Source organism: Helianthus annuus, chromosome 16 (genome assembly GCF_002127325.2).
Source record: "Helianthus annuus cultivar XRQ/B chromosome 16, HanXRQr2.0-SUNRISE, whole genome shotgun sequence".
NCBI lineage: Eukaryota > Viridiplantae > Streptophyta > Magnoliopsida > Asterales > Asteraceae > Helianthus > Helianthus annuus.
Window position 1 is genome coordinate 110,758,684 of NC_035448.2, and position 11,058 is coordinate 110,769,741.

The 11,058-nt window shown below is 34.6% G+C and overlaps 2 protein-coding genes across 2 annotated transcripts; both read right to left on the reverse strand.

Annotated features, from left to right (window-relative positions):
• Nucleotides 1–1,444: 1,444 nt before the first annotated feature.
• On the reverse strand, nt 1,445–2,653 carry LOC110900435. The gene is made up of 6 exons (XM_035985478.1): nt 2,646–2,653; nt 2,453–2,562; nt 2,273–2,369; nt 1,888–2,015; nt 1,706–1,790; nt 1,445–1,604 (listed from the first exon to the last, which is right to left on the reverse strand). The coding sequence occupies exons 1-6, from the start codon at nt 2,651–2,653 to the stop codon at nt 1,445–1,447; spliced, it is 588 nt and encodes a 195-aa protein (XP_035841371.1).
• Nucleotides 2,654–3,942: 1,289 nt separating this feature from the next.
• Nucleotides 3,943–9,590, reverse strand: LOC110897432 (signal peptide peptidase). Its single transcript, XM_022144180.2, has 12 exons — nt 9,394–9,590; nt 8,037–8,169; nt 7,813–7,928; nt 7,570–7,721; nt 7,393–7,478; nt 7,169–7,296; nt 6,893–6,943; nt 6,713–6,799; nt 6,559–6,628; nt 5,167–5,303; nt 4,807–4,884; nt 3,943–4,168 (listed from the first exon to the last, which is right to left on the reverse strand). The coding sequence occupies exons 2-12, from the start codon at nt 8,074–8,076 to the stop codon at nt 4,088–4,090; spliced, it is 1,026 nt and encodes a 341-aa protein (XP_021999872.1). The 5' UTR covers nt 8,077–8,169; nt 9,394–9,590; the 3' UTR covers nt 3,943–4,087.
• Between the last annotated feature and the right edge of the window lie 1,468 nt (nt 9,591–11,058).

Sequence of the window (11,058 nt, forward strand, 5' to 3'; positions counted from 1 at the left end):
TTTGGTTACAAAATACGCAAGAATGCACATTTTGACCGAAACTACGACTCGTCACTGAGCCTAGATAACGTGGTAATCAGTAGGTATAGTCACTATGGACTATAACCTTCGTGATCACGCTCACGTTATGAAGTTCAAACGAACTTCGCATTGACCATAAACTGGTCAATGTAGAAAGTCAAACAAAGTTTGACTTTCGGACTCGAAAAGCGATAAAAGAACGAAAGAACACTTACGAAGGGTCCCCGAAAGCTAATCTTGATCCAGGAGCTCAGGTATAAAGCAATGGCTTCAACTTAGAGCTTTTAGATTAGATTTGTGGGTTTTTGCAAGAATGGGGGGGGTATTTATAGGATATGCAAGACCGTTAGGATCGTTTATCGATTTACGTGCTTGAATCTCATCCGTACAAGTGTCAAAATGTTATGGTACCACAATATGACCCCAACCCCAGAGATTTGCAAAAGGCATTGCCCTTTGGAGTGTTGAAAGGCTGCTAACAGCTGTGAAAACGAGTTTCTGCATATCTGGGGAGGCCTAGCAGCCCGCGTAAGGTTCAGACAGGGCTTACGCGCCCCGCCTGGGTGTCCTGATCTGCAGCCAACTTTGGAAAATGACAGTTTCAGTCCCTGTTGGCGTTTAAAGCCTTTTCCGACATGTTTAAGGCCCGTTAAGCCAACTTTAAGGCCCTAAAATTATGCTTAAACATTGTGGACATGAAACATGCTCAAAAATATGCCGGATGTCGGTTCGTTTGGTCGTACGATCGCGATGTTTGGTTAATTACGACGGAATGCGCATAAGCGCGAAAAACGATCCAAAATGCGTGACGAATGGATTTTTCTCATGACAAACACTAAGGCATAATATTATGATGCTTACATAAATTTTTGGATGTCTGGATGTATTCAGAACGTAAGTTATGCGCGAAAGTGCAAACTTATGCACTTTTTGACACTTTTAGTCCCTGAATGACCCAAAAGTTTATTTTAGCACACCGAACACCTCAAAGCCTATTTCTAAGCTATGTAAAGGATATTTATGGTATGTTTAACTTATGGTCATGTTCTAGAATGTCTGTTACAGTTCAAATTGGCATACTTTCGCAGTTTGTCAAATTTAGTCCCTGTAGGCGAATTAACTTGTTTTTGTCATACCAAAGCCTTCAAAACTTATTTCTAAGTTATGTAAAGGTTATTTACGGCATGTTAGGTATATGTTGATGTTCTGGAGTATTTGTCGCATTAAACTGAGTACGTTTACGCACCAGTTTGCGTATAATTCTCCAGAAAGCGATGTAGAGTTTAAAATCGAACAAAAGTCAAAACATGAAAAATGTAAAACATAACCAAACAAACATTGGGATCAAATAACATTGTTTTATTGATAACTGAACTGTTCGCAATGATTTCAAGCACAAATGTTACACAAACAAATAACCAAACTATATACAAAGAAGTGAAACCTCTTCTATCTCGCTAATCTCATCAACATGTTTCTTCACACCTTCAGTTACAAATTCTTTATGTAATGGAAAAATACTTTGAGACGATAGTATCGTCTGAGAAGTAGAACTACTCCCTTGTCCAAACTTCAATATATGCCTTTTGAATACCACAAATGATTAGAATTAGTATATAAATGACATGAAACCAAGTATTTGACTTTTCCATCTATATATAATAGAAATTATATTAAGAATTACCTCCTCCTTAGCTCATCAACTTCATCAATTTCTTGATTCAGGAAAATTCGTGTTGCAAACTTGTCAACTTGAACAGTATATTCACCTACACGGAAAAGTATATAGATATTTAATGTATACATGTCTTTATATTGCCAGAAATAAACAGTGTAGTTATGATTTGCAGAAAGTAACAAAAATACCTTTCCATTCCTTACACTTTCCATGCTGTATAACAACCATCACATGCTCATGAGGTGGGATTTTAGAAATGAAGTCCTTAATCTGCAGAGCATAACCATTCCACACAGTACACCGCAAAACCTTACCACTACATGAAAAGAATATTCATATCAAAACAACACTGAATAAATAAAAACAGAAAATAAATTAGGAAAACTATAACATTTATTAAAGTAGCAAATGGTTTCAATTTCAGTGTTATATTCACTAAGAATAAACTGTAGACCTCATTTATTACCATTACATGATCCCACATAAAATACAAACATTCTTCATCTTATTTATTAACATCTTTAAATACATTTTATGATCACTACATGACTGAACATATAAACAACAATTTACTCCAAATCTTCAATATCGAAATTCATCTTCTTAGTCTCCTTTGGAGGTCGATCAAAGATTTCAAGATCTCCACAAGAAATCACAGATCCAGCAACATCTACATGATCACACTATACAAGAATATAAGTAAAACTTTCTAATATTATACAAGCAAGACATGATTACAAAAATATACATTACCAACACTCAAAGCGTTTAACGCCTCTCCTTGAAGAATATCTTCATAAGCTCTGAAATTGAAACCATACTCAACACGTTGCCAATCTCTCACACGAGTAACAGTTGTGCATCTATAAAAGTTGATTTTATAAGGCTGCACTACTACTTTATATAAATCTTTATTCTCACCAACACCAAACTTCGAAAGAATCACAACAGCATCTTCTTGCAGCTGTCCATCAAAAACAGATATCAGATGACTCTTAATACCTCCTTGAATCTTAGCACCCTGAAGAACATTTAAAGAAATTATGTTCTTAGCATACAACACTACATTTGAAGAAATTATGTTCTTAGCATACAACACTACATTTAAAGAAATTATGTTCCTAGCATACAACACTACATTTTCTAAAATAAAACGGAAAAGCAGAGATATAAATTACCTTCTCATCAATGAAGATGATCTCCATTTTGTAACCCTGATTCCATTTTCGTATAATTCTCGCCTTCATGTTCCACATATCCTTAGCAGGATTCAAATCGTTAACAAAACTAAGATTATTACTGTCAACTGATATTGACATGCTTCTAATTCGGAATTCGGGTTGTGATTAAATTTCAAATTTCAAAAATCAGAGAAGATGAAAGCGTGATGAAATATGAAGAGGGAAATGAGAAGAAAAGCCTTATATAAGAAGGATGATTGACAGGAGTTTGAATCTGAGTGACATGCATTATTTGCTAATTACTTATTCCCATGGATATTTAAATTTGAATTTCCCGGTAATTAGCGTTAAACATCTGCTGGTCTAAAAGTATTACGGAAGATAACATCTGCTGCTGCTAAGTATACATTTGCCAAAGGAACCAGCTGCTACTTTCTCGTAGATGGGCAGCGGTTGCCCTTTAGAATGTGGGCCAGACCTTTAAAATTTGAAAATACACAAGGCAGTGGTTTGATGTAGGCCAACTTTGAATTTTCAAGTCTTTTAATATTAGGTTTTATGATGTAATAGTAAGATAAGAAAAGCCTTGTTGGACACCCTCTCCTGCTGACACATCAACTTTTCTTATGTCACTTAAATTTCTCCTTTTATAGTAAGTATAGATAGATTTATAACTTGATTGTGACCTCAATAATAAAATACCTAGTTGTCACTCGTGGGCCATGGACGTAGGTCAACATCAACCAAACCACGTGTCGTTTATTGCTTTCGTGTTCAATCCTAACATTAATTTATAATATATAAGATGGCTATGTAACCACGTTACAACTTATCATTCTCCCTTCCACCACATCATCACTTGCAGGTATTTTAGTATTTATTAGGGTTCTCAAGGTACTGAGGTACTCTATTTCAACTATCTTTGAAAACAGACTTTTGGGTCCAGGGCATTTTGGTTAAGACACATATTGGGTCATTTGTAACCTACCCGATTAACCTAAATCAGAATCAGTCATGAGTCACCCCAAGTTCATTGGCTTAGAGTGGACAGCCAGATTACAATGCCAGAAAAACATGAACTTGAAAAGTCTAGCATAAGTTAACCAAAAAGATTAGGGTTACAATGCTATTAAAAAAAAGCATTTAAAAAAGAAAAAGGAAAAACATAGTTTCTCCAACTGTATTTTGTAAACCTAATTTTCATATCTCATTCTACTTTCTTGCTTGTATTCTCATCTGCATCGCCATCACTACTAACAGCCGTTTTAGACTCGTCGAACTCCAACAACTGCCAAAGATCAAAACCGTCATATTAGAATACTGCAAATTTGCAACCTGCTGTTTCGACCCGTTTACTCATGACTGGGTAGATTTCATAATGTTTTATCAATTACGGATCAAAGTCAACAAATGTTTTGCTACATATAACATTCTAAATCAATTGAATTAATAAATATATAATTTCAAATTGTAATAGTATGGTCCTTATAAGGGTGAACTACCAGACATCAACTTACTATTGTTACAATTTTGGTAACCAACTTTTTTCAAATTTGTTGACATCACATCTAATTATTACTTTAAATACAGATTATTAAAAAATATCACCTTTTTCAAACGTTTAAATAAATCTATCAGTTATTAATTATTTTGTTTTCAAAAACAGTTTTTACACAAGACATCTAATGTGAAGTGGCTGGATGGCATCAACCACTACGACATCAGCAATTTACTGTTAGTTGCTATGATCCGGAAACTTATACGGTCCGTTTATATTTAAGTCTTAGTCACTCATTTTTTGTCTATTATGACTTGAACCTGCTTTGACCATATAGCCCAACCCGCCCATTTTGCCACTTCCCTCAGATACGAACCTTCTAGAAGCACATGCAAAAAATAAGCTTTATGTACACATCAGCGGCTTACCGGTTTGACCTCCCCATTCCAAATGCAATGAGCAGCCAAGAACCCAATAACAGCTGGTACAATATATAACAGAGCAGGCTGTAACAGGAAAAAAAAACAACATTGGATTACAAGCATTCATTCGAAAAAAAATGTAAAAGTTGAAAAAACCCCAAGGACTTCCACTGAATATGAACATAATCATGTAAAAAAAATTAAAAAAAATAATAATAAAATAAAATAAAAATAAAGTCGAGGGACCTATGTGTATATTTGACCAGTCCATACAGGTTTTCCAACAGTTTCCCAGAGAAACAAAATAAATTTTAGTCTATGTTTGAGGTGTAATTTGTTTATCCAAAACAGCTAAAAATTACCAACCTGTGCAGCTTGAAACCAGTTCATGACAACAATAGTAAGCACCACACCAACTGCATATCCCAAGAAGGCACTCGTGAAGTATTGGTTATTTCTTCCTCTTGACACGTCAAATCTCAGTGCCAATGCTACAAAAATGCCTGATAACAAACATATGAGTATGTATACAGATAAAGCATACAGCTTTTATAAATAGCAATTGCTAGTAACTATGGTCAATAGCCCAAATAATTGATAAACTTAAGCAGTTAAACATTTCTGCATTTTACTCATTGTACCTATCTTATATGTAAACAGATAAAGCATACATAATTGACACGATCTGTATTGCAAACATGGAAGTTTAACAATGAAAACCCCATAGGGATAACTGTATTTTTATCAACTATAATAGTAAAAAGGTAACACGAGAATCCTAAAGGATCAACTGCCAAGGCCTGTCAATACAAATATACAATTATAGGTCCGAGTCCAGAATAATAAATATTTTATTATCTAACATTTATGTTATATTATAGACTGGACTTCTTTCTTACATAATGCTTAAACAATTATTTATGCACTGCTTAGTATTTAATTATGCACTAGTATTAAGCCCCTGCATTGCAGCGGTTGTTGTAAAACTGTGTCAAGTAGTACCAATGTTGTACCACTGTCAGTGTCAGCGACCACCAACACCGGAAAAGCTCGTAAAACAAATTAAATAAAAACGAAAAAAATAACGCTGAGCGAAAAGCAGACGTAAAATCTTTGAATCACAAACGCTCGTTGAAGAGAAATTAAACCGAAACGTAAAACATAGAAAAAAAATAACTAAGTCAATCCAGGACCCGCGCGTGGGTCCAACTTGTTAAACGGAGAAAAATAGATGTGCTGAGACGGGCCAGTCAAACGGGAAAAATATACGAAAAAATGTTGAACCCCACATGCACGTTGCGGTGCATTAACTCACAAAATTTAGAACGAAACGAAAAACATGGGAAAGATGATAAGTATGGTGGACCAAAATTGAAAATAAAAAAGATTTGGGACTAAATTGCAAAAGATGAAAAACTTTGGGTTAAAAGTAAAGAACAAAGGTCTAAATTGCAAAATTGAAGTTATTTATTAATATTAGATAAAGATAAGGATAAAAATAAACGATATCTATATATTAGTTATTAATACTAATATTAAAAGAAATTTATTAAATAATTATAAATAAAATTGATGAGGTTGAAGAAGAGAATGCCATGTGGCATTATTTGTAGTCTTTTATTATAAGTTAGATTAAATAATTGCATTATTTCTAAAAAATTATCGAGTAGAAATATTTATAACAAGTTAAAATGTAAAAACTGACCACTGAATGGAACTTATTGTTTGAAAACAGTCAACTCTAATGTAATGGCATACCTGGAATTACAATGTCACCTAAACCGAGCATAGAAAATGGACGTGCAGTGACTCCTGTTGGGAATAGAAGCTGGAAACGAAATATAAACTATTCTGAGTTTAAAAGGTACGATATGAACAACGCAGTTCCAACAAAAAAAAAATCATACATTACCTTTATAGGTGCATCAAATGATTTGGCTACGCTAACCATAACTGGGGTAAAAAAGACCCAGAATATATCATAGAAAAAGAGTCCAGCCTGCAGATTTTGATCATGTATCATGCTAATATTAGTATTCTTCACAGGGAACACGAAAGCAAAATAATTTAAAAAAAAAAAAAACTTCCTTACCAAAAGAATGGCACCAGTTGTAAATGAACCAAGAGAAAGCATTTCAATTCCCTGCAAAGGTTATAATATTAATCTGAGATTTAATGTAAAAATAAGATGTTTTAAAAGGGTATGTCTAACATCAAGACGAAAAACAGAAAAAAGAACAAAAGATTAACAAAAGATGACAACTTTATTAAAAATAAAGATGAACGGTCTTTCTTATACAAAATTGGAAAATACAGAAAACAACTATTCAACGTTTTTTTCTTCGAGAAATTAAACATGTGATCAAACCTGAATGCAGAATGCAAGTCCCAAAACATTGTTAGCAAGCCAATGCTTCTGTGCAACATACCACACACAGAAAAAGGTCCCAGGAATTGCTGCAACGACTTGAGACCTTGTAAACTCAACATCTAGAGCTGTATAATGCATGTTTAAGAGAAATACATCATGTATTATTTAGATATAAAAAATATGTGGACGACATAGGAAGTTAATGGACACAGAAAGCATACATTTAAAATACGGGAAACTCCAATGAATAACATCTTCGTTCCACTTGGTAGGTAAAAACCGCCTGATTGCAGGTAAGAGTGTCGCCCTACAATAAAAGTTTAACAGATATTGATTGACTGACTAGCTTAATGTAGTAAAAAAGAATTACAATCCCTAACAGAAATAAAAAAACATACGAGAGTGCGAGGATGCCAAGCACAAAGAAGTAGCAAGTCAAGACGGCATTGACCAGGTCCTTTGACAGGAACTTAAAGAGTAAGAACAAAGACAACAACATTGCACTGCCAACTAGAGGAAAACGCATGGCATGTGCATTAGACATTGTTTCCTGTGAAAAAAGATACAGAAAATAAATATTTTTAAGCAAAAAAAATGGCAAAACTTGAAAAAAAATCTGAACAGGGTGCTTTTATAATTACAGTAGGAGGTGTTGGCTTGACAGAACGGTAACAACCCACAAAAACTGTGAGGCACGCAGTCAAAATGACATTTATATTTGGGTCAACCTTCATAACTAATGGTGCTAGCGTTAGACCTGCAATCCCAATATACTAAGGTAGATCAGAAAATAACTAAAAACAAAAAAAAAATCAGAAAAATAATTACATCGTAGGTGTAATTTAATTGGGAAAAGAAACAAAACCTGCTAGTGCGATATTTGCAGCTCGCTCTCCACTCTTCATTGTCAAAACTAAGTGAGTTTGGTAGAGAACAAGACAAACTGACAGTTATTTATTTATTTATTTCTTTTTTAGCAAGCTAGCTGAACGCAGAATCTGCAACATACATTTTACACAAGGTAAAAAAGATAAACAATATTGTATGTAAACAAAAAACTCACTTTTAAGATTGTAAACAATCATCCTCCTACCAAAATTAAGAAATACTATTAAAAGTTACACTTGGAAAAATTTACTCCTCTAAGAACTTATCTACCATAAACTATTTACAGCATAACTTGATTCACTGTATAGTTGACAAGTTCAAGGCAGGCAGTAGTCTATGCAATGCAATGCATTCAAAAGCAACTTTGGTGCATCAAAATTCATTCCACTGTCTTCTGAAGCTTAACATATGTATCAGACATGTAAATTTGACTAATCACAGAATTCCCAATATAACAGTTAAGCAAAAGGAAAACTGCCAACAAACTTAACCAAAGTTCTCAAATCTGACAATTTCGAGAACTTTAAAATTCCTCTCTCATCGATAGGAATAAGAGTTCACTTAAAACTTTAGAAAGAAAACAGCCAAGAAATATACAGTTTTGGTTCCATGTATCTGTAAAGGTTGAACATCCAACCTAAATTTTCATAAATTATACTTGCATTGAACATTTGACCACCAAAGATGGTCGAAATTGGGCTTTCACCGGGTCAAATTTGAGATCTTTCTCGACAATTTTCCTTTAAATAAACATCAGCTTAAACAATACACCCACTCTTCAGCCACATGACCACAGAATCCATCTAAGAGCTTTCTTATCCACAAAACATAACCAATAACATGCTCAGTCCACCACTACTCCACTTACAATAACACACATGAAAATCAACAGTTACTGTACACATCAACATTGCTTATCAGCCCGATAAATCCAATACCGTCATACCGATATCCGAACATTAACACAAACATAAAATTACCATTTTACACACACTCTAACCCTCTAGCAAGCAAAATTATTATAAACACATTCAGATCCAAACACAAAATCAAACAACAAGAACGTAACATTTTAATTTACCTAAATCAAGTTCAATTAACAAACCCTAAGTGTAATTAACCAACCGTAACTAACTGTAACACTAAAAATCCGAACTATAAGATCAGTAAATGAGATAAATAAAGTAGATCGATTAACCGATTGGTCGATTGATCGATCGATCGACGTTGATTTCTGTTTCGGTCTGGAATTGAAGAAATTAGGGCAAAAAACATTTGAATTTTGGGTAATAATGTAATTAATGGAGACTATGAATCAGGAATTGAGAAATTACCACCGTAGAGAGCGGAAGAAACTGCGAATCGACGGTCGCCGGAGAGTTGTTCGCCGGCGATGGTGGTTATCTTCAAAGTTCAAAGGTTTTAGCAAATTTCTTCGTTGTGTTGATGCGTGTATGTCTTCGTCTAGTCAAAGCTTTGAAACAGGCGTGAACCCCTTGTTTTATCATTTATGATTCTTTTAACCTAAATCGTAACGGAAAATAATTGCATTTATGATCAGATATTTATTTGTTTTTATTTTTTAAATGGTCGTATTATTAGCGCATCATGGGGATTAAATCGATACCCTCAATACGTATAGTATAGGTCTATACGATGTGTATTGGGGTGGGTTCAAACTTCTATATCTGCCAAATGCTGCCAATGTCCCCTTACCAAAAAGTAATACGCATCGTATAGGCCTATACGATACGTATTGAATGTGTCGATTTAATTTTTTTAATTTTTGCAAGGTAGCTTCCTGTCACGCGGTAGCTTTCCGTCACGCGAACGAAGAAGCAGCACTTTGGACATTTGTCAGTCTTCAAACATCTAGGAAACATTATTTGAGAATACCCCTGAATTTATCGAAGCTGTAGAATGAGATCCTCCACTGTTATCGATTCTGTTTTTCAACGGGGATGTAATGCAATGATTCCTCTCAATTGAATAGACCGACACTTGCTTCATAGGACTCACTTGAATCGTCTCGGATGTAATAACAGTATGTAATGCAATGATTACTCTCAATTGAATAGACCGACACTTGCTTCATATGACTTGCTTGAATCGTCTCGGATGTAATAACAGTACGTTTAGCATCCGTGCCTGCTTGAATTGTAGAAAGCAAAGGATAACGAAGATGAATATTGTATTTATCACGAAAGTACTGAACAACCGAGATAACAGCTCCGGTTTCATCAGCTGCATTTGGAACAAGAGAGTTGAAAAAACAGCAATTGGAATTGATCTTGGAACAACATACTCTTGTTACCATATGACACATGATAAAAGCGCTTCTCTAAACAATCTGGGTTTATGTTCCGCAAATTGGGAACCACATATTTGCTTCAAGATTTACGTTTGATGTCCATGTTTGATCACATTTGACTTCATCTGCGGCAGTCCACTAAGAAATAAATTCGGTCGAATAATGGCCAATAAGAAACAAATCTGTAAAATTAAACGATATCGATTGCTATAACAGGATGGATGTGACACACACAGATTGCGGTTTGTATTTCGCATAGCCACCGTTTCCGTAGTAAAAAACGGTTGAGGTTTGCAGATTCAGTCTTCATTGCCTAATTAAAATTAACAAGGCGGTCTGTCTGCACCGTGATCTTCATATTCTTGGTTCAATACCAACTCATCTTTAGTAGTGTTTGTTTGAGAACCTGATTCAGATACATAAATCTTGAAGCAAATATGTGGTTCCCAGTTGGTTACAGAAACCACTAGCAGAAGAACCCGACACGTCTTCATGTTACGGAGAATGTTCTCGAAATTGAAGGAAAAGGAAAAGATTTTTTGAAATCGAAGAAAAGAGTAAAAAAGATGAATTGAGGCGTGCATTGTTTAAATGTGAATTAGTTGGTATGTGTTCATATCAGCGTTGTTTATCACCATGTGTAAGCATTGGAAGCCTGACAAACAGTCTTGCAATTATATCGTGTCAA